Here is a 25,596-nt window from a genome sequence, read left to right on the forward strand (position 1 = left end):
CCCGCAAAAGAGTTTGAATCTCCTTTCATTTGACACGTTTCTACGCCTGAATAACTAAGTCTTCTTCAAAATTAAAAGCCAAAGCAGACTTTTACAAAACTAAACAAAATAATTTCCAATATAACATTACCAATAATGACCTATCTGGCCTATCTGATGTTCTTGAGATTGCGGAATTCTTTATCCAATGAGTGTCATCTATCTGTGCAGTGGCATTTAAGAAGCAAAGTCATATGTTTCACTTCCTGCTATGAACTGTTGCATAAGTCTGTCTGTGTTTGCCTCTTAACAGCTCTCAAAAAATATAACAAAAGTAATTCTTCTAAATAGTGGAAGAATTATAAATGTTATAAAACAGTGCTTTTCTCAATTTAACTCTCCCGTAATAATAGCATGCATTACCAATCATCATTTGAATCCTTGGGTTGTAGCACACCATTCAAAATAGACAACCTTCAAAATATATCTTTAAACTCCTATAGCATTTTTTTCTATTTTATTGTTGATTCTGTTTGACATAAAGCAAGAATCAAATCCATGGAACGTAATCACAGACTTGGGTATGTGTCTTAAGATGTTGGAAATCTTTCTAAGAAAATCAACAAGTTTATGTATGTTAAGAACTTAACACATCTATTATGTTGGATCACAGACCACTGAGGAATTTGAAACTTCTATCAATTCCTCATCAATTAAATAAAAGTATTTGAATATTAAGCCTAGAATTATAATACTTTTCTCTATTCCTAAAACATTTAATAGTAATTTTTAAAATTCTATAAGGTATATGTGGTACAATTTTAGAATAAAATTTATCAGCATATCTCTCTCTCTCTCTCTCTCTCTCTCTCTCTCTCTCACACACACACACACACACACACACACACACACACACACACACAAAACCAATTAATGGCGAAAAGACAAAGTAGGCATAACATATAGCTAGAAACAAGATTACTACACAACAGGTTATAAACACATTTGCTTGTTAAAATTCCCACATACCATCCACTTGTCAAGATTTCTTATTCAAAGCTAAAGGGGAACTTCTTATTTAGTAAGATGTTGAGCAAATGCTCAAGATTTGAATACATGAGAAACATTTTAATCGTGCATTGAACAACCTCCTCAGGGTCACCTTAAGGATAAACTAATAATCCAATTTTTCAAACAAACTGCATACTCTGATAAAGGTCATGATTCTAGTGTGAATTATATGATAGTACTCCCATAAGTCAGATAAAGAATGTGACCCCCTTTACAGTTTACAATAGCAATAATTAACTTATCACCACCCGAAGTTGTCTATAGGTAACATACATTTTATTCATTGTTTTGTTTGTTTGTTTAACATCAGAACATATGAGGCAGTTTGCTGCCATACATCAGCAGCCCAAACGTTTGGCAAACTGAGACCAAAAAGTTAATTGTCCTGGGTTTGAGGCCCATCTGCACTCTTTAGAGAATTCTAGGACAGCTTCAGAAAAGAAAAGGTGCATGGAGGAAGGAAAGAAGGGAGGGAGAGAGGGAGGGATAGAGGAAGGGAGGGAGGGAGGGAGGAAGGAAGGAAGGAAGGAAGGAAGGAAGGAAGGAAAGAAGGAAGGAAGAGAAAAAAGTCAATCCCTGGAAGGTTCATGAAGAGCCTTTGTAAGTCAGTTGAACCGGTGACTTTTTTTCCTTGGAAATTGAAAGGACTTAAGATATTAAGCTACATGTTTTGAGAAGTTGCCTATTTCATTATCATCTGTATGCATATACCTGGTCACCAATGAGTGGTACCTCTGTGTGTATGTTTTCTCTCCAGGCTTTACCTATTTCTACAAAGGAAAGGAGTATTGGAAATTCAACAACCAGATACTCAAAGTAGAACCTGGGTATCCAAGATCCATCCTCAAGGACTTTATGGGCTGTGATGGACCAACAGACCGAGATAAAGAAGGTCTCAGCCCACCAGATGATGTAGACATTGTCATCAAACTGGACAACACAGCCAGCACTGTGAAAGCCATAGCTATTGTCATTCCCTGCATCTTGGCCTTATGCCTCCTTGTATTGGTTTACACTGTGTTCCAGTTCAAGCGGAAAGGAACACCCCGCCACATACTGTACTGTAAACGCTCTATGCAAGAGTGGGTGTGATGTAGGGATTTCTTTTTTCTTTCTTTTCCGGGAGTTTGTGGTAACTTGAGATTCAAGACAAGAGCTGTTATGCTGTTTCCTAGCTAGGAGCAGGCTTGTGGCAGCTGATCGAGGCTGACCTTCCAAACCTAGATGGTTGCTGGTCCTGCACATGAGTGGAAATATATTCATGGAGAAGCTTCCATGATGCACAGTATCTGCCGTTCTTCAGTCCTCTGTCTTTCTTTGTCATTCAGTTCTAGGCCTTTCCTCTGCACGCTCAATGCCCAGTAAAATTTCAGGATTAACTGAAGAAGAGGAAATATAGAAGAAAAGTTTCTTCTTATTTTTTTTTTTAAAATACTTTTCCTTCTGAAATCTGAGCCCATTTCTGGGAAAGAGAAAGAAAGAAAGAGAGAGAGAGAGAGAGAGAGAGAGAGAGAGAGAGAGAGAGAGAGAAAGCAAATCAGAAAACCCATAGGTTTTTGCTTTAAAGCAAAAGAAGAGTTTAAAAACAACAAAATCCACAACTGAACTTTCAGAAAAGTGTGAAGATCCAAAACAGCTTTGTCTCCAAAGAAGATAGCTCTGTGACCACTATGGATAGTTTCCTGCGCATTGTCTTGTCAGGTGGGAGATCTGGAACATACATGCAGGACGCTAGACTGTTGGGACAGCCATTTTCCAACAAACAAGGGGCCAAAATATCTGCAATATAGTAACAGCCTTAATAATACATGCATTTTCATTTTCTACAGCTGTTCTCAACTATGTCCACAATGTATCATCACCTCCATACTCATAGCTGTATTCAAACAGGACCTTTTGGTTGTTTTGAAATGTTTCTGAACCCCCTCTTGCCTCCTGACACAGCATCATTGTGACATTCTTCCCAGTTGTGTTAGGCCTTTGTCCCAGGCCGTCCATTGGTCTGTCAGCAATACTCAGCGCAAAGCAGAGCGAGAAGCATTGTGTCTCTGAAGTAAAGAAAGTGATGGTCATATTATAAAGATATGTTCCTCTTTAATACATCGGTGTAACCCTTTGAGAACTATCAGACCAGCTTACAGAGTCAGGATGATCAGTCTTGCAATCTGGTCATTTGTAGAAGTGGCCAAAAGGGAAAGCCATCACATGTTCGAGAAGTTCAGACTTGTAAAGCATACCTTACAATCCCATGTAATTCTTTAATGACTGACAGTACTGCATAAATGCTTTTATAACAAACAACAGTGGTGTGACTTGCCAAAACTTTTCTGGCAAATAAAAAAGATATTTTGTTAACAATATCTCATGAGAGTGAAATTTTATTCGAATAATCGGTTAGGACAGTCTAAGCTTTTTCTTCTTCAGACACATTGATCTTTTTTTTTTAATTTAAAATCCATTGCATGAAAACTCAGTTTGCCATAAAATATGCTGTTCGCATTGCTTGGTTAAAACTGAATTAAAACGATGACTCTGAGTTGCATGAATATCATCGAATGCATTTCCTATTGCATGTCAGCCATAGTTCTCAAAGGGTTGGTGTGGCTTCTGGCGCTTAGCCATCTATTTGATCACTGACAGAGCCAAGAGACACCAAAGCATCCCATTGTTGAGTGTAATCTGTCCTAACAGCAGGATTGTCATCTTCATGTGACCTGCAGAGCAGGATCCTATCAATATTTTTTCCTAGAGAAAAGTCAGAAACTGACAGACCTCTTTATTGATGTTAGAAGCTGCTTCTTGAAGTGAATGGCTTGACAGCCACTGGGCTGTGAACTTATTAGAGATGGTCAGAAGGAAAGCACCCCATGAGTCAGACAATTGGCTTTGTGTGAAAGCCAGCTTTTGAGGGGATTAGCTTTTGAAACAATGAACAGCTTGCCTTGAACATGCTATTGATCTGTTGACTGTCATTAACAACAACTTAAACATTGTCTTCTGTGAAATTTTTTCCTGGAAGAGCCCTGTTCTGTGTATTTGCCCTTTGACCTTTAACTTGCAAACTGGCACAAACTGAAGGAAATCTGGTGTCACTTCTCCACTGGATTATTGTTATTCTCCAAAACCTAGTAAACAAGAGCTGTTTCCTTAGAGTGGAGAGAGAGTTTCGGTAGTGGATCTGCAGATGGCGCTTTGCTCTCTACATGCACACTCTGAATATGCCCTAGGTAGAGGTATTTTTTTTTAATTTTTTCTTTACTTTCAAGCTTATTTTCATCATTTTAGTAAAAATTATAAAAAATAGGAAAAAAAAAACCTCCAATACTTGAATGGCCAGTATGGCTTTTATATAAAGCAGGAATTTTATACTAGTGAAAATTTCTTACTCATTTGCTAATAATACACATTTCCAGATGATTTTTAATGAGTGTAGGTATACATTCTTATTTGGAAATGGATAGTTTGGCTGCCTTGAATTTATATTTATACTCAACATAGCATGAAAGTTAGAATGCCTTTGGTTAAACTACATGTTTATGATTTGGTTGGGGAAAACATTTTTAATTATGGGTGGCATGCTGAAAAGCCTGGCAGAATGGTGTTTCCTACAATCTGAGCATATTTTGTAAAACTAAGAAAAAGAAACAGGAAAGAGAAATGGCTTCGTAATACCACGTTATGCAATGCATATTGTACATCAACAGAACATCCAAGATTTTGAATGTGAGGGTCAATAACACAGGGAGGGCAAGGATCAGCCCTATAGCTGTGCTTCAGTACTTCCTTTCTAGATGATGCGAATATTAGAGTTAGTTACGACAGAGCATGGAGGACTGTATACATAAGCCTGTTTATACAGTGTTTGCTTGTTAGAGGGTTTAATCCTTTCAGGACCTTGATGTCAAGAAAAAAAATAAAAAAAATGACTGGAAACGTTTTCTTTTTCTAATAATAGAAGTAAGTAACTGTAACCTTTTTGGGACATGTGCAAGTCATCAAGGAACTCCATCGACATGCATTGAACTTTTTTCTCTCTAAAATCAATAAGCAATTTATTGCCTCTTTACTCATCCATCACAATACCCTGATTCATCGCAAAACTGTAAGTACCTAAGGGCTAGAAAATCACCATAGCAATGGAAAGGGAGGAGTCTTTATTGTGCTTCGATTCTGGTAAATATCATGGATATGATTTGGGTTTTGTTGCCTTCACTGTGAGAAGTCTGTGTACTAAATATGGCTTCTGTGTCTACTATCTTGACTGTGGCCCCTATAAGGTCATAAGTGATATGACCTAAGTACAGTGTGATCAAAAGCATTGGGCTTCCTTTGTTCACTGTATGTCAGGCACTTCATTCACATGATGGCTGATTCTTCATAAGCTTGGGATTTGTATTAAAAGATGAGGCAACGCTATAGAAATCATGACAATGATGAGTTAACCTAGCACTTGAAAAAAAATAGCAATTAAATTTTTGAAAAAGAAGTTATCTGGATCAAGATCATAATGTCAGCTCAGTATCAGTGAAAACGGTCAACCAATCAAATGTTTTCTGTAACCTCTAAATGAGAAACATACAAAGCTCTGTCCTACTGTTTCCAAAACTGAAATGAAAACATATTTGTGTTCATAAAACAATTCAGATGTTTCATTAGGTTTATTACTTTAACGAATATGAAGACAACTGTAAACAAGGTAATGATTTTTACATAAAGTGATTTTCATGTTTACAACTTCAGGTAAATACTCTTTGTCTGTATATTTTTAATCAGGCTAAGTACTAAGAGAGATGATCAGTTCGAATTCTATAGAGCAGTTGTTCCATATCAGATCTGTAGAGATAGTTGTGATTTTAGGTAATTGTTAACTCATCTGAGAACAAAGTTTTCTGCAGAGATGGCTCTCACAGCAGGTGAAGACAGATGTCCTTTGCCATGGCAGGTTTACAGGGCTCAATCAGAAAACAATAGATGCTCCTGACAAATACAGCTTCTGTTACTAACCAGTTACCAGAGCTTTTCTAAATCACATATAATAAGTTACTTAGTAATGAATGCCAAGAGGCAATTGCTAAGTAATAAAAAAGTAGAGAGAAGTTTCCTGAAATAGGAAAACCTTATCGTTAGTACTCAAGCTGCCTAAAGTCTCTTTCATCCACACATAATTTGGCTCTTCAAAGACAGTACATTTAATTTTATTTCATTTCTGTGAGTTAATCAATTAGAATGCAGTGTAATTGCTAAGAACATTGCCCAGGTCTCCTGCTCAGTGTAATATCGGAATGAGGGTGTATATACTGGATTCTAGGAAGTGTAATGTAATATTCTCAAGTTCTCCATGTTGTGTTTCTATTCTAATACAGCACAAATTCAGACTCCTGTCATGTGGATCTTACAATTGAGTAACTCAATGTGCTATCTGAAGAGGAATAGAATAGATGTTATTACTTGAATAGATAAACAAAAGTCATGAAAATAATCATTTTCCTTTTTTAGGTACTTGGTATTTATTTCCCAAAACAAATAAAGGCAGTGATTTGCTGATAGTTTTGAATCTGTGAGATTATAGTATATAATTAAATAAGCCTGGGGATGGTGAAAAAATGTTTACAGTAATCACAGCCAAGTGTTTAATTTTTGATATCATAAGAACATATTCCAAGCTATCAAAGACACAACATACCATTTAAAACACAAGTGTGACATTCTGATGAACTATCACAAAGAACTATATATATTGTCTCCACTACTCTATGATACCAATGAAAACATCAAGTAACTTACTGGTATAATCTGACTATTCCTTTAAATGGCAGTTACCTCTACAATACTGATTTATAAGAAGCACATCAAACAAGTGCCAGGGGCTGGAAGTCTAAATGACAGTTTTTCTGTTGCCTGAGAAGTTTAAATGAGTCACTTCTAATGGTTGAACATAGTATAATAAAGACACTAACATTCAAGGAGAATAACACACTATTGATATGAAAGCTACATTTTATAAGTAGAGCGGGCAGTGGAGAAGGCTAAAATAAATCTTCTGTAAAATATAAAGTCAAACTCTAGCACTCTGTAATATTACAACTGAAAGTTTTCTTCAGCGAGAATGAATATAATAGAGAAATTGTAACTTCAAGCTCCTCATGCCAGGAATGAGTACATAATTTATCAATGTATATACTTAGTCAGTGCCCATTAGATGTCACCTGTGTAAACACATATGATGATCATTCATTGACTCATAGACCCAAAATATTAAAAGTTAAAAGTTTTCATTCAGTAACCTCAGTCTGAAAGGTGTTAGAACCCTGTGAGAAAAAGCCATTTCCCTAGGATAGAAATTTACCTCAATAATCATATAAGACAAAACACTTGGCATAGTAGCTGAAGTTGCCTTAGTGTTCTAGTCTGATCTAATAGTAGAATCTGTCCATAATGTACCACTCACATTGTTTCTCGTGTCTTACTTTTGCTGTAAGTTTGACTTAATTTTGAAATATTTCTGGTCATATCAAGAACATCTAATTATCGATATCTTCTTCAACATGTCTACTCTGAAATATGATCCAACAGTATAGAAAGCCTAGAATGAATATGAACTTGACATAGTCACCGAAATTCAGAAAAAGAAATCTCTGGTGGTATTTCATAATTCCCTTCAATTATTTGGTAGGATCCAGAAGTAGCAGCTTTCATTGTTTAAGTACAGCCATTGACTGGTAACAGAACATGGCATGCATCATTTCTTTAAAATAAACTAGTATTTGTACTAAGTCATGATAGAAGTGTATGAGAAGTTTACTGATGTAACAAAAGCATCACAGACATTTGTAATGAATGCTTTGTAAGGGAAATGGGGCAAAATCGATAACTTGTGATCAGTACATCATAAGCATAAATATGAAGGACATTTGTATATGGACAGATCTGAGGTTCTATGTCTTTCAACTAAAAAAGAAGTATGTCTTTTATGATATAAGAATTTTTCTTATACAAACATGGAAGGAATTTTCTTCAAATATGAGGTCTATGTGTCCTTTTATGGAAAGGCACACTGGGCCCTTCAGGAAAACACATCACAAGCTAGAGTGTTGGGCTGATTCACGTGACGTGCCCACGTGCTCTGTTACAGAGCTAGATTTGTATGCCTTTAAAAAAGGGAAGAAAATATGAAGTATAAATATAACTCTTTCTCATTAGGCCACTTGGCTTCAAAGTAAGATATCACAAGCATTTTCCCCCCACTGAGGAAATGGAAAGATTGAATGGTGAGAAAAAATAAAAGAAAAAAAAAACACAAAAACGTTTTGGCCAACAAAGACATTTCTAGTTTCTTTCACCTGTTTTGCTTATTAGAAGAAGATTGCATATGGACTTCTTTGTAGCAGTTGATAGGTAGCTAGATTGGGTCCCAGGAATAATATCATAGTACTTTTAACATGGGCATTTTTGGATTTGCCTCAAATAGTATGAAGTTTGGTGAGGTGTGACAAGGAAGGATGCTTTTCCCTAGGATTGGCTCTGGTGCTGCTTGTATTTGGCATCTTTTATATGAATGTCCGTTGCTTTGTTGGCCTGTCTTGCCAGTATACTGATGAATAAAGCCTTGTGTGCACTATCTATTTGAAGTCACTAGAATGCATGTTTTGTTTCCTGTCATGTGATATCAATTGTAGCTCATTCCCTTTCTATATACCCACAGCCTACTGGTTAGTATAAGACATACTTTAAATGAATGGTTTTGTTATTAATACGAGGAATACTTAATGTTAATGTTTTCCTTTCTTTTACTACACTGAGATATAAGAGGCTACTGTCTCTTCATTTCTTGCTCCTTATGTATTCCACTGCTTATGTAAAATTATGATTTTAGTTATGATAGTCATTTCCCTTTTTATATATGGTATGGAATCCATTATTCCTTTCTATACTCATAAATACTAATTTTTACAGTCAAATAAACATGGGTACTAATTGAGAGTAAGGGATTATCAGAATTTTCTGCCTCCTTTTTTAGATAATTTTTGATTACTTTCAATCACCAATTTCCACCCATAATTCTGCTAATGTTTAATAAGTCATATTTTCTTTCTCTTTTGAAAAACAGAATTTGGTAGCACTGTACAGTCTAGTTGGAAACCTGGAGAAATGTCTTTGTTTCTCAATATTTTCCATCATAAATTACATGGAAATTATAGTTTTTATCACATCCCAAACTCTGACATTGACTTATATTTTTATAGAGCTCTTCCCCTTAGAAAAATAGAATACTAAGTATAATTGCTGTTGTTTGTTGATAAGACAGCTACGAAAATTTATTTTGGGAAAATCTATCTAATATAAATATACAGTATGATAAATATTACAATATAGGGTTTAAGTACATCAGGAGAACATGAATGTCTAAAGCCTTGACTCTTTGGAATATTTCCCTTCTGGGGTATATTACATGTGTAAGAAAGAGATAGAGTAGAAGATTGGGGTTTATTACAGCAGTGGCTTCTCCTGCACTGGCTATGTCGCCATCAGCATTTCTCTTGTGGACCTCTATTTTCAGGGGCTTTAGAGACTTGGTCATAAAAAATTGTTTCAAGTGTAAAAGTCTTGAACGACTCTTTTTTCCTTACATGTTATCTAATTTTAAACAAATATATTTTGGTTTTATATTATGGAAAGTAAATGGATGGAATTTGCTAGTTTAATTTTGTGCTAATATAAACTTTTAATAACCTTGATTTATAATAAAAATATAAAATATAATTAGTTCATAGTCTAATTTTTTAAATGAGTCAAATATTGTTGACATTGAGAAATTTGCTAGTTTGATCAGTGTGGTACTTATCTTCAAGATGTTTTAAGACTTGGATGCATGTTGTTATCTTTACTCCAACAAGAGAATCAGTGGATCACTATGACTGACAAAAAATATAGATACATGATATCTATATAAGCTATCTGCTAACATATATTTGGGACTATATAGTATATGTGATTATATATATATATATATATATATATATATATATATATATATATATATATATAATCATTAAGGGAATGAAGCTCCTGTCAATTATCAAATAAATACCATATATTTTTTTAAGAATTGCACAAACATTTAACTTTCACCGTTCAAATGAGATACAAGCAATTGCAGAGGAAAGTTGTCCCCTGGGTAAACAAAACCCTTTTACATCTTCCTATGAAAACCATCTTTTGTTTATATAGTGTGGATATTTGGAATGAAAACACTAAAAGTAAACTGAGATTTATAAAATTACAATAGACTGAAGCAGAGAGAAAGGCCAGGAAATTAAGATATAGGACATTTTACCCATGGTTTCAATTAGAGAGTATGAATATGTAACCTTGAGTTTTTGAGTTGTTTACTTTGTACTCTACATTTTCTCATGAAGACTTTCATTACGTGTAGTTTTCCATGTGCAAGGCATGAAATGATCCATTTATTTTTCTTAGTGGATTTTATGGGTTGAATGTTATGGGTTTGCCCACACAAGATTACTTTTACTCCATATTAAATTTGGCATATATATTTTTCCTGATTGCTTCTACTGACAAACACAAAGCTTGTTTGTGTGCAAATAAAAGGCTAAATAAATGGTGCTAAAGTGTATTATGACTGTCAGATATAATCAGGCAAAATTTTGTGGTGCTTCAATTAATTTCTCATTGATTTTATTGACCAGTGTGTTGAACAGTGTTTATTCACAAACTGTGTTTTATTAGTAAAATTAAAGCTTCATAGCACATTGTTAACAAAGAGGTTGCCTAGATTATGTAATAGCTCACCAGGCTATTTTCTCCTTGACTCCTTATAATGATTCCTCATTAAAGGTCAAGGGTCATGCTATTAATCTCATTCTATAGATCAGTAACATGACTGAACATTTCTCACATGGTACTTATGTTTACAATGCTATAACCCTTTGACTGCTGCGGCAACCTTAACCATACAAATGTCACAATCTAGAATCATCAGCATGGTGTGTGCCATGGCAATCAAAGAGTTAAGGGCTGTGCAGTTATTTGTGTTGTATTTATTAATATATATTTATTTCATTTCCATTCAAGAATGGGTTAGGGTGGGGCACTGTTTGTCTGCTGTAAGTGTCTTAACCTAGGGAAAGGTTAAATGGCTTTTTATACTGTTGCATCTTCTGTATTTACCATCAGTTCATTGTGTTGTAATTAAAAAATGTCAATAAATAAGAAAACCAAAAACTGGTTCATAGATATTGTGATTCTAGTCATGATTTGCTTTCATTTATGACCAGCACCTAGAGTATCATCAATAACATTAGTCGTTATTGTCTTTGTCTTCCTAGATAAGAAAAGCAAACCAACAATGAAGAAACAGCCAAGGAAAATGTTTAGGTGCTTGGGTAATTTAAAGAAATATTTCTTGTGTGTTTTCCCAAATTAGCAACTGTCTTTATCTAGCTCTATCAATTGGAAGACTGCTTAACACCGAACTATATGCAAACAATTGTGATCAAAGAGAGGATTCAAAAATACTCCTGCAGTAAATGTGGGCAGAAAACTTTCGGCAAGTTTTCATGAGCAGTGACATGGCTTTTTAATGATAAAAGTATGAAAATAACTTTTTGGAGAAGAAAGCATGATCTGATATTTAAAGTCATATGCCAATCCCGATTAGTTAAGTTCAATTAAAGGAATTATGTTTTATACCATGTCTGGTAGAATTTTATTTGCAGAACACTCCTTCACTGAAAATATCAGTAGTTGCATATAAAATATCACACAAATAAAAAAGAACTAAGCATTTTCTGTAAACCAGTTCTACATGTATCAGTAGTACCCAGATTCCAAAGGCCATCTGAATTTTACAAAGAATACCAACTGTTACTGGGAGCAAAGTAAAAATATTATATTCTCCCATCCAAAAATCTGTCTACTTATATGTCAATGAATTAATCATACATATACATACAAATACACACCAGACATAAAAGTAAGAAAGAGGCAGAGAGAGATGAGATCCAAAGATTGGTTTTGCCCTCTCAGTCCTTCACCTCCTGTTATTGAACTTGTAGTCATTTCCCAACATGACCAGCCTAATCTTCTCGTTTTAATCCACATGTAAATGAGGGTCCCAGAGACAAGTGAACTAACATGGTCATGGGAGATGTATTGCCTAATAAGATGAAAATGTTATGATAGACAGCTGTTTCTGTTATGTTGATGAACCTGTATTCTAACACAAATATAGAGAATATATCTCAGAGAGTATAGAGAGATGTCAAAAGTTTAAGTACAAGACCTGCAGATATAATTGTATCTGCATCCATTCAATACTGTAATACTATTTCTACTTGTGTGCCCAGTACCTGTTTGGAATGTGTACTCTTTCCTTTCCTAAGGTCCCCCTTTCCCTTAATACTCCTGGTTAAATCTATGCTAAAGACTCTTCTCAATAAACTCTAACTTTGCTCCATGCAGCGGCAGTAAGAAAAAGAGCTGCTGGGATTTGTAAGCACGCCAAAGGATGTGCAAGGTTTAGTGTAACACATTATATTTGTAGATAGTGTTTTAAAAGAACACAATTTTTAAAAATACAGTAATTGAAACTGTTAAGCCATCAATAAGAGACGGGACCCAAAAGGGAACTTGTATTGTTATTGTTATCAGACAAGAGAAAGGTAGAACTGTCTGACCCGCTAGCAAATATATTTTTCTTATTTCCATTGATGTATACATCAATGTAATATCTAGTATATTTTGTGGCAGATATAGATTTTGGTACACATACCTGTATGATTTTCACCACAATCTACGTTACAATTTGGAATTTCAATTGTTCTTGAAAAAGGAAAATCCAGATAATGCTATAAAATATTTTAGTAGCAAGCCTAGCACATTGTAAGAATGTGTTGATTAAGGTGATTTATATTTCTTTATATTTTAAATCTCTTTTTAAAGACTCTGAATTGTATGCTTCAATTCATTTTGATATTCTCTGCAACATTAACACCTTAGTTAGGCTAGTGTCCAACAGTGCGTCACAGTACTCTCCTCCTCCTCTACTAATCTTTCACTTCCACACTCTTCTCATTCCTCACTTAAAAACTACATTTAATAATTTCTTTCTTGTAATCTTTTTGTCTTCTTAAGTTCTCCATCAAGCTCATTTCTTAGAAAGTTTGTGACTTTTTTTTTATTAAACGAGCTACTTCTTTTTTCCTGGCCCACTTGGCTTGGTCACAGTATTTCAAACAAAGAATGATGTTGCCTCTAGTACTTTTTCTTAATACCTCTTCTATATTGGTGAAGGCCTACTTATAATCTCTCCCACCCACAGTGGTACCTGGGTCATCATCAACCTGTTGGATTCTCTACATCAGAGCTCAAAGTCTTCCCACTTCAGATAATGTTTGAAACTATATACATGAGTTTATTCAAGACTTTTCAAATGTTCTTAGTCTTCGTTTTGCACTATCTCTTGGGCTGTATGTCTATAATGTTCGATGAAATCCATATTCCATTTCTTTTCCATCAAGTCTTGTTTGATCTCTGTCTTCCTTCCGCACGGTCACACCTGTTCCCATAAACACTCACCAGCACTCAGAGGCTTGCACTGTATTTCAGTTCTCCTTGTCATTATTCTACATATTGTTGGCTACCTCAGTCTTTCCCAATTCATCTTGATTCCTGGCATTAGTATTTTCTCTCACTGGACTGAAAGTCATAGAACAGCACTATCGAAAATAGATAACCTTTAAAATATCAAACAGTGTTTGGTATGTGACAAGGTATGCATGAATGTAAAGGCCAAAGGGATTCTTGTCTATCATTTTCCATTTTCCTCCATTGAGATGAGGTCTGTCATTGAACCAGTTGTTATGTTAGCAATCAAACTGTCCCCAGTGACTTCCCTAGCCTCTGTGCATCCCTGACCATATTTTGACTTGGGCGCTGGAGATCTAGGGGCCAGTCGTCCACTGTTTGCAGCAGAATTACTTATCCATCCAACCTTCTCTCCAGCCTAAAGAACAAAGATTTTATATATGTATACTCCAAAATCTATTTTCTACTTGCCTTTTGAGAATTTTTTACCAGTAAAACTTGTACTTAAAACCTACTTGGTCTTTGCCATTTCCTGTACATTGTTTTGGTCGTGCATTTACATCCAATTTCAATTCAAACATCAGCAACATTATTTTCAGAACTCGTATTCCACAAATGAAATCACGGATGGATAATATTGTATCCTTCCCATTTCAAAGGTTTCTTGGTGCCATAATCAATTCTATGACCATAGTCTTAGGCAAATTTTGAATAGGGCTTCTTTTGGTTGGGATCATATTTTTATTGTTCCTGGTTAACATCTACTTTTTGGAAACTGTACTTTGCTCACCGTGGTGATTTGATTTCGGGAGTCATCCTGCTGCATTATCTACTGCAGTAGCTGTTTAAAATAAAGAGCTTCAGAAACATGTGCTGCACTAAATCAAATAATATTTTTAATATAATCACTTGTATATCCCTTAATTCGTTTCAGAATTTTATGAATAAAAGTATAAAAATAACTTTTTAACATCAATACTTAAGCAGTTGACTTTGTTTCTCTCTGAAACTTTATTTCTCAAAGTTTTTAAAATGGTTATTATATCATACTGTAAGTTAAACCTGAAATATAAGCTAATTTATGTGCATCTTTTACTTCTATTTGTCTTTATTAAAAGATGAAAACATTTTTTAGCTATCATATTCTGGTGCAATTAGAAGACCTGGGTTTTGGAGATAATCATAGACAGGGAAAATATACAAACAATATAAAGACTAGTGAAAGCTCTCCCTTAAATCTAGGCATAGATATCAAAGATGTGGTTACTACTTTGTTTAATATGATATGGAAGAATAGTTCCTCCTACAATGAGCAACTAGGAGAAAACTTTGGGGCCATTTGTGTATTCAGTGTAAATACTTTTAAATTATATCAAGGTAATGGAACAGGATATCAAATGCAATGTTTGATGTGAAAGAAACCAGGATATTATTGAGAAAGATGATCAGAAATAAAAAAAAGAAAGCAACTCAGGAATAAAATAAAACAGATAAACAGTTCAAAAGCAAGAAACAAAATTGTTTTAAAAATTATTTGTTAATTGAAACAATTAAGCTACTATGCTTATGATCACTGTGCTCTGAGACTTTATTGATTTTAATTGGTGTGGGACATACATCTAAACTGTGTGTGATGTTTTCAGGTTAAATGGTAAAAATTGAATATTTTCTCTCCCCCAACAAGGTATAGGAAATGGAAGTACAAAGAAAGGACAATAGAATTTGGGGATTGAGAAAGATGTGCAAGTATAGAAACCAGATTAATAGACCCAAGAAAATTGAGTGAGATTTTTCTCCCAAGAACACTGGAGGTAGGTAGAGGCAATGGACTAAATTCAGACATGAAGAAGGGCTCCCTGCTTCCAGAGGACTACTACTTGCAGTGAAAAGTCTGATTTTCCCCCCATGGCAAAGGTGGAATTCTGAATTGAAGAATGCCAGAGTTTTGTACCAAGACAAAGAGCAAAATGAATCTTTTTCTTTACATTATCACAGGAAGATCAGCAAAAAGGATTTACATTTTGTTGATATTTACCAAAACAAGAGAATGGAGCACTCTTTTCTGACAAGCCAAGAAGCAGCCTTAGTAAAATTTATATCCAATGTTACACCATTAAGTGTCCCACCAGACAAATCTTTAGTGAAGATCATGCTGATATTTCCATATAAGTGCAGGAAATGTTTTTACCTGTTAAAGAGGATCAAATAAATAAAAGATATTTGTGGGAAGGTACAAATTTAAAATACGGAACAAATAACAACAAAGTTAAATAATGAAATAGACCAAATTTAGAAGTTTATTAATCCCTACAAAATTAAAAACCCCAAAACGATTTCTCAGAAATTAAATCGTAACAAAACAATGAAAAACTAAATATAACTAACATGCAAATAAAATTCAATCTATAAAAAATAAAACAAATAATAAAATTTAGAATAATATATTATAAATTAGAGGACAGATCTATAGTGCTAAAAGTTTTGATATTGTAATAATAAAAATTCTTGGAGAAAATGCAAGAGAAGGTAAGTATATAAATTACTAAAATTTCCATAATGTAGAGACATGACTTTCAAGATCAAAGAAGTTTTGCTATGTAAGTATAATGAATGAAAATAGACTCAGAATCAAGAATATATTCTACAAATCAGATTGTAACAGACATGAAGAACACTACAAATTTCGAGAGAGAAGATAGAATCTAAGTTGAAAATGAAAAGTATTAGAGTGTTTTATTTTCCTTTTTATCTTTATTAACTTGAGTATTTCTTATTTACATTTCGAATGTTATTCCCTTTCCCAGTTTCCAGGCCAACATCCCCCTAACACTTCTCCCTCACCTTCTATATGGGTGTTCCCTCCCCATCCTCCCCCCATTACCGCCCTCCCCACAACAATCTCATTCACTGGGGGTTCAGTCTTGGCAGGAACAAGGGCTTCCCCTTCCACTGGTGATCTTACTAGAATATTCATTGCTACCTATGAGGTCAGAGTCCAGGGTCAGTCCATGTATAGTCTTTAGGTAGTGGCTTAGTCCCTGGAAGCTCTGGTTGCTTGGCATTGTTGTACATATGGGGTCTCGAGTCCCTTCAAGCTCTTCCAGTTCTTTCTCTGATTCCTTCAATGGGGGTCCTTTTCTCAGTTCAGTGGTTTGCTGCTGGCATTCGCCTATGTATTTGCTGTATTCTGGGTATGTCTCTCAGGAGAGATCTACATCTGGCTCCTGTCGGCCTGTACTTCTTTGCTTCATCCATCTTGTCTAATTGGGTGGCTGTATATGTATGGGCCACATGTGGGGCAGGCTCTGAATGGGTGTTCCCTCTGCCTCTGTTTTAATCTTTGCCTCCCTATTCTCTGCCAAGGGTATTCCTGTTACCCTTTTAAAGAAGGAGTGAGGCATTCGCATTTTGATCATGCTTCTTGAGTTTCATGTGTTCTGTGCATCTAGGGCAATTCAAGCATTTGGGCTAATAGCCACTTATCAATGAGTGCATACCATGTGTGTTTCTCTGTGATTGGGTTACCTCACTCAGGATGATATTTTCCAGATCCCTCCATTTGCTTATGAATTTCATAAAGTCACTGTTTTTGATAGCTGAGTAATATTCCATTGTATAGATGTACCACATTTTCTGTATCCATTCCTCTGATGAAGGGCATCTGGCTTTTATAAATAAGGCTGCTATGACCATAGTGGAACACGTGTCTTTTTTATATGTTGGGGCATCTTTTGGGTATATGCCCAAGGGAGGTATAGCTGGGTCCTCAGGTAGTTCAATGTCCAATTTTCTGAGGAACCTCCAGACTGATTTGCAGAATGGTTGTACCAGTCTGCAATCCCACCAACAATGCAGGAGTGTTCCTCTTTCTCCACATCCTCGCCAGCATCTGCTGTTGCCTGAGTTTTTGATCTTAGCCATTCTCACTGGTGTGAGGTGAAATCTCAGGGTTGTTTTGATTTGCATTTGCCTTATGACTAACGATGTTGAATATTTCTTTAGGTGTTTCTCAGCCATTCGGCATTCCTCAGCTGTGAATTCTTTGTTTAGCTCTGAACCCCATTTTTTAATAGGGTTCTTTGTGTCTCTGCGGTCTAACTTCTTGAGTTCTTTGTATATTTTAGATATAAGGCCTCTATCTGTTGTAGGATTGGTAAAGATCTTTTCCCAATCTGTTGGTTGCAGTTTTGTCCTAACCACAGTGTCCTTTTGCCTTATAGAAGCTTTGCAGTTTTATGAGATCCCATTTGTCGATTCTTGATCTTAGAGCATAAGCCATTGGTGTTTTGTTCAGGAAATTTTTTCCAGTGCCCATGTGTTCTAGATGCTGCCCTAGTTTTTCTTCTATTATTTTGAGTGTATCTGTATGTGGAGGTCCTTAATCCACTTGGACTTAAGCTTTGTACAGGGTGATAAGCATGGATCGATCTACATTCTTCTACACGTTGACCTCCAGTTGAACCAGCACCATTTGCTGAAAATGCTATCTTTTTTCCATTGGATGGTTTTGGCTCCTTTGTCAAAAATCAAGTGCCCATAGGTGTGTGGGTTCATTTCTGGGTCTTCAATTCTGTTCCATTGGTCTATCTGTCTGTCTCTGTACCAATACCATGCAGTTTTTATCACTATTGCTCTGTAATACTGCTTGAGTTCAGGGATAGAGATTCCCCCTGAAGTCCTTTTATTGTTGAGGATAGTTTTAGCTATTCTGGGTTTTTTGTTATTCCAGATGAATTTGCACATTGTTCTCTCTAGCTCTTTGAAGAATTGGATTGGTATTTTGGTGGGGATTGCATTGAATCTGTAGATCGCTTTTGCTAAAATGGACATTTATTATATTAATCCTGCCAATCCATGAGCATGGGAGATTTTTTTACGTTGATGGTTTTCCATATATTAAACCATCCCTGCATGCCTGGAATGAAGCCTACTTGATCATGGTGGATGATTGTTTTGATATGCTCTTGGATTCGGTTTGCCAAAATTTTATTGAGTATTTTTGCGTCGATATTCATAAGGGAAATTGGTCTGAAGTTCTCTTTCTTTGTTGGGTCTTTGTGTGGTTTGGGTATAAGAGTAATTGTAGCTTCATAGACGGAATTCGATAGTGCTCCATCTGTTTCAATTTTGTGGAATAGTTTGGATAATATTGGTATGAGGTTTCTATGAAGGTCTGATAGAATTCTGCACTAAACCCATCTGGACCTGGGCTCTTTTTGGTTGGGAGACCTTTAATGACTGCTCCTATTTCCTTAGGAGTTATGGGGTTGTTTAACTGGTTTATCTGTTCCTGATTTAACTTCGGTACCTGGTATCTGTCTAGGAAATTGTCCATTTCCTGCAGATATTCAAGTTTTGTTGAATATGGCTTTTGTAGTAGGATCTGATGATTTTTTGGATTTCCTCTGAATCTGTAGTTATGTCTCCCTTTTCATTTCTGATTTTGTTAATTTGGACACACTCTCTGTGTCCTCTCGTTAGTCTGGCTAAGGGTTTACAGTGTTTTCTTTTATCGTTTATTTTATTTATTTACATTTCAAATGTTATCCCCTTTCCCAGTTTGCCCTCTGCATACCCATTATCCCATCCTCCCTCTTCTATGAGGGTATTACCCCACCTACCCACCCATTCCTGCCACACCATCCTAGCATTCCCCTTTGCTGGGTCATCGAGTCTTCAAAGGACCAAGGGCCTCCCCTCCCATTGATGTCAGATGCTCTGCTACATATGCAGTTGGAGCCATGGGTCCCTCCATGTGTTCTCTTTGGTTGGTGGTTTAGTCCTTGTGAGCTTGTGGAGGTCTGGTTGGTTGATATTGTTGCTCTTCCTATGGGGTTGAAAACCCCTTCATCTCCTTCAGTCTTCTATTGGGTCCCTCTGCTTAGTCAGATGGTTGACCACAATCATCCACATCTGTATTGGTTAGGCTCTGGCAGCTATTAAAAACAATGGCCTCGGAGTTTTCAAAATCAAGTCTAGAAGCATAAGGCAATACAGTAATTTTTTAAAACTCCATGGCAATATATTTTCATCTTAGACATCTTTACACAAATATGTATGACATGTACAGTATAAAATGAAAATTCCCTTTTATGATCTATTTCTCATCCAGAACTTGTATTAGACTACTTGAGGGCTCAAAGAAATGGAGATTAATTTCAGTAAGAAGAAAACAGAGATCACTCAACCATATAGCAAACAATATTCCTAAGAGTATAACCTATGCAGAGTTACAAGACACGACAACAAGACATGACTAAAAAAATTAAACAGAAACACACTACCTACGTATACTCCCAAAGTGTTCTACACCATACCGCAGAATTTCTTAAACATCCTTATTTATTGCTATAGCTTTAATTCATAAATTGGAATAGTTAGAATATGCCTAGGTGTCTTATTCATTACATCAACAAATTACTATGTAAAGAAGTGCTACAAATATGTGTGTGTGTGTGTATATATATATATATATATATATATATATACACTTTTCTACTAAAGTAATGTTAAAATTAAATTTGCAAGGCACTGGATGGATCTAGATATTCTTATATTTAATGGGGAATCAGATTCAGAGGAATGTTCTCTTTCCTATGCTAATTGTGACCGTGTGTGTGTGTGTGTGTGTGTGTGTGTGTGTGTGTGTGTGTTTTGTAAACAAAATAATGGAACGAGAAATGGGGGCACTTGAATAACAGGTTTTGAGGAATAGATAATGATGAAAAACCTATGTGACATGAAAGTAGCAAGGGGGCTCCAGCGAGTAGAAAGATAGGAGGAGTTGGGGCAAGCAAATTTTGTTTGAAAGTATCATACTGAAACCTTATACTTTGCATGACTGTCATCCAAGATAAACAAGCAAATGACAATCAGTTCAGATTCGAGCAACGTAATCAGGGAGAGCTACTGATGATCTCCATGTACATGAGTTCAATGCTCTATTAGTTTCTTTAGGCCTGATGCTACTGCAGGATGTGTTACAGCCAAAGAGAAAATAAATTCAGAATAGGAGCACATATGATCAAAAAAATAAAGGACCCAATATCCTAAACTAAAAAACTAAATCAAACCAAACACACACATGAAAAGGACATCAAGCCTAGTAATCAAAAAGATCATTTAACCATTAAGCAAAATATTTAATGATGCAACTGTAACTCTATCAATCCAATAATTAAAAGTTTAAATTTAAGCATAGAGACCAGCTATGGTCAACATATTGAGAATTCTCATAGTTATGTCCTCTCCCATGCCTCCTGATGGTCAACCTCTTCCTTAGACATTCCTCATCCTCAGTTAATCACTGCTTTGCTTCTCACTAACCAACTTGCTATTTCGTTGTGGTCTCCCATTAGGAAAGACAAAGGAAGCCAAGACAATCACAACAACTCTCACTCAAATGTTTTGAAAATTTTCTCCTTAGGCTTTGCTTAGGACTCTCAGGCAATAGTTACATAGTAAGCCAATCATAAAGCGATAATTATAAAAAGAAATTAGGAAATAAGGTAGCCTTTCAGACAAGTAAACCGTGTAGAAAGGCTCACAGGTGTTTGAGAATGTACTGTCATTTGGGAATAAAACTATTCTAAAAGGGGAACACTGTATTGGGGTTGACTGTGAAAGGTACAATGCAGGTGCGAGTTAAAAAACAAAACCTTGGGGTGATAGTTGGCCAAATGATCTTGAATGTCAAGATTCAGGAATGAATGCAAAAATACTCTTCAAAGGAGTAGTGCTTGGTTCAAAATTAAATTACAGGAGAATTTCCACAGATTATAGGTTATACATGCCTACCAGAATGTAAGTACACTAAAGAAAGGAGTAAGATTAACACCAGCCGGAGAGATGATTCAGTAAGTATTAACATGACCAGCCTAGTCCGGTACCTGGAAGCTCATTCCTGGGAGCCACATGGATGAAAGAGAGAATCAGCTCCTTCAAGTTGTCGTCTGACAACAATGTGTGTACTGAGGTCCACACTTACCAAATTAGTTAATTAATTAACTAATTAATTAATTAATTATAAAAGGACAAGGTCATTACTGAGAAAATTGTGTTTACAGAAATATTTGTAACTCTAACATGCTGTCGGTATAATACTTTTACAGTGTAATTTGTATTATTGTTTCCAAAAGTAATTGTTTTTCAGTAATTATTAGTTTCAAACTTTTAACAAATATTACTGCAACAATCAATCAGAGATGAAATTCAAATAGGTAAATCACATTTTCTAAAATGATTATACCCCATAACTACTCTATTATATAATGAAAGATATACAGCTAGGTGTAACAGAAAATATGATTGATATGCAGAGTAGGAAAACTATCAATAGTTGATTCGGGTCTTCATACACAAGCTTTGCTTGGAATTCTTTTTTTAATTGGATATTTTTTATTTACACTTCAAATGTTATCCCCTTTCCCATTTTCCTGTCCATAAAACCCCATGCCATCCCCTCCCCCTGCTTCTATGAGGGTGTTTCCCCACCCACTCATCCATTCTCACCTCCCAGCCCTGACATTACCCTACACTTGGGGTCCAGTCTTGTCAAGACCAAGGGCTTCTAATCCTATTGGTGCCCAACAAGGCCATCCTCTGCTCCATATGCAGCTGGAGCCATGGGTCTGTCCATGTGTACTCTTTTGATGGTGGGAATACTTATAACGTAGGCAAATCAGGAAAGGACAAGTAGGAATTGGTGAAAAGAAGTAAAGTTAGCATTTCAGATGAACACGTGTAGAGTGTGTGAACATGTGGAGAAGAAAACTGATCAGAAAGGGGAACACATCTGTATTAAGGCCAGTTGTGAAGGGTACAATAAAAATAGCAATGCAGGTGAATGTTAAATAATAAAGGGATTAGAGGCCTGGGTCTTAATTTTCATGTTTTAGCGCAACTGGTGATTTTATAAGGTAATTGTGACCCCTTTAAATACATTCATTATTTGTTTTTTACCATATGTATTCATTAGCATCCAAGTTCATTGTGGTGCTTTCAAATGGTTTGTTTTTGCTGATTCTCTTCTCTCCTTCCCAATCCTGCTCCCTTTCACTAGCTTCTTTTCTGCTTATGTGTCTCATACTACCTTTACCTCCTGAGTGTCACTTCCTCTGGCTTCTTGTGGCTATCTTTCTAATGTTATTAAATATACTCACTTTCACACCCACATATGCATATTAAATTCTAGGTTCTGTTTATGAAAAAGCATGGGATACTTGTCATTCTGCAGCCATGTTATATGCTAAAATCATTCTTTCCAGATTCACTCATTTTACTGAAAATGTCAGTTCTCTTTGAAGAGCCTTAAAATTTATTGGGCATATATATATCACCTTTTAAGTGGAACAATAATGAAAGTATATCTAATTTGGAGTTGGGGAAGGTTGATTTCCTGTCATGCAATAAAGGGCCCTGCCTGAGCTGGCTTTCCTAAACAGTAGCTAAAGATCAGAACTTGTTTATACATTTAATTCAAAGACTTGATCTGTGAAATTTTCTGTATTTGAGAACTGAAAACATGCAGGAGCAATACAGGTAATGCTACAAGCCAGCTTCTATGTTCTGGAGTTAGAGGAAGAGTAGGACAAGGCTTTAGAGGGTGCTATATCTGGTTCCCTGAGGTTATATAAAGGTATTGGTTAGCAATACCTTTAGACAATGAGTTTGAAGCCCTATATCGAATAGCATGACAAATAATTTTTAACAGACTATGATAAGCTAAATTCATATTTTCTTGGTTCAGGCTTGTAGTAGAAACTAAAGACTTTTGTGATTTCTGAATGTTTATAGGCACAGTTATGAAAAGACTAGAAACAGACCCCTCACTTGACCTAGTATGTTGCCAGATTTCAATGTCTATCAATTCCTAGTCTCAACAGAAGCTATATAATATTAGGTTATAGATCAGAAAGTAAAGGACTCTGGTCACTGCAGTGGGTACATGAGGAACAATTTACAGGTTCATACTTGATCAAGTTTCAGAGCCCATTTTGAATACAATTGTCTCATTTTTCCAATATGAGAAGTTGTTTTGTCTTGTTTAAAGTCTAAATAATAACTTCTCTAATAGTTCCCATAAAAGAAAAAAATCTAAAATGTTGTGCCCTAATTTTAACACATTTCAGACATGCATTGATAAGATTGGAGACACAATCCAGCATACCCTAAAGAGGAGTTAATGACAGTGTCAAGCAATAAAAAAAATCAAATTTTATACCATTTAATTACTACTTCATATTATCAACATTATACAGAACATGTTTAGGTATGGATTTTAAAGGTACTAGATTGGAAAAAATTTTAATTGGCTAAATTTATCAATACAGATTTAACTACTAGAAATTCTGTAACAAATCAGCTAAATGAAGCATCATGAAATCAAGGGTATTTGAAGATGAGGATGAAATGTGTATGTAAAAGTATGGTGTGCAAGCAACCAGAGCTTCCAGGGACTAAGCCACTACCCAAATACTATACATGGACTCACCCTGGGCTCCAACCTCATAGGTAGCAATGAATAGCCTAGTAAGAGCACCAGTGGAAGGGGACACCCTTGGTCCTACCAAGACTGAACTCCCAGTGAATGTGATTTTTGGGGGGAGGGCAGTAATGGTGGGAGGGCGGTAAGGGGCGGAGGATGGGGAGGGGAACACCCATATAGAAGGGGAGGGGTAGGGGTAAGGGGGATGTTGGCCCGGAAACCGGGAAAGGGAATAACAATCGAAATGTAAATAAGAAACACTCAAGTTAATAAAGATTAAAAAAAAAGTATGGTGTGTGCTTGTGATTTGCGTGTGTGATTGGTGTGTAGTCTGTGTAGTTTCTATGTATGCTTGTAGTTTTATGCTATGTAGTTTTTGTGTATGCTACATACACAAAAGAGGACACCTAAGCATGTATGTGTAGAGGCCGGAAGTTGACCTGGGCTAACTTCCTGAATCACTTACACTTTATTTTTTTGAGAGAGGATTCCACTTTAAACCTGTAGCTTACTGATTTGGCTAGATTGGCTAGCCAGCAAGCTGCAGAGATGGGTCTTCCTGTTTCCATATCCCAGTTCTGGGAGTTTCAATGAACACCACCGTGCTCAATATTTTACTGAGTTGTTGAAGTCTGACCTCAAGTCCTCATTATTGTGCTACAAGCAACTGAGCCATCATCCAGTTTCCTAGAAAAAAACATCCTTTAGAGGTTGTCACCTGCTAAACACATATAATAGGGAAATTTATCATTAATGAAATTGGCTTAGGTGTTTAATGAGGAGGATGGACCACAAGGGTTAGAGTGCACAAACTACAGTAAGTGAACATCAGAGATATAGAAGTATGTTTATTAGTAAATATTCCGAAGTTACTAATTTGTCTTTACATTTCCCAAGATCGAACCAAAAAATTTCCCTAATGACCTACCTCACTTATGTGAGTGATAAAGATATTTTTAATAGAGAGACAGGACTTTCATGATTATGCACTGATTAAAGAGAAACATCTCATTACTTGGGAGGCAAAAAAGTTGATCATTTCAAGTTATGATAATGTCTCTTTCTCCTAAACCTTTCTGAAAGGGGCTAAACCATCCCTCAGATCTCATCAGATGACCATGTTAAAAGGAAAATAAATGTCCAGTCTTTTCTTGGACTCTTTTTGGTGGCTTTTCTCTAATTCTGATCTGGTTTTCTGTTTGTGTACTAGCTTATTTGCTTGGTATTCAGGACAATCTCACTGTGTAGCCATAGCTTGTCTTGAACCTATTATGTAATCCAGTCAGCCTTTAAAATATTACCTTATTTAGCTTCCAAAGTGTTTGACTTATGGGTGAATACCACTATGCCTGCCACAAACTTCACAAAATTAATTTTCTGTTAAAAGATGATAGGTAATTAATATTGTAATATTGCTTAGGCACAAAAACCTATACATTCTCACACACTCATGC

The 25,596-nt window shown here is 35.8% G+C and overlaps 1 protein-coding gene across 1 annotated transcript in view; it reads left to right on the top strand.

Moving 5' to 3' along the window:
* Mmp16 (matrix metallopeptidase 16) overlaps nucleotides 1-11,304 on the top strand; it is a 244,950-nt gene extending 233,646 nt beyond the window's left edge. Inside the window, 1 exon segment of the mRNA NM_080776.4 lies at nucleotides 1,808-11,304. Within this exon segment, the coding sequence (NP_542954.2) occupies nucleotides 1,808-2,142 (335 nt within the window). The 3' untranslated portion in view covers nucleotides 2,143-11,304.
* Nucleotides 11,305-25,596: the final 14,292 nt, after the last annotated feature.

This window comes from Rattus norvegicus, chromosome 5 (assembly GCF_021556685.1).
Source record: "Rattus norvegicus strain SHRSP/BbbUtx chromosome 5, alternate assembly SHRSP_T2T, whole genome shotgun sequence".
In the NCBI taxonomy this organism is placed as follows: Eukaryota; Metazoa; Chordata; class Mammalia; order Rodentia; family Muridae; genus Rattus; species Rattus norvegicus.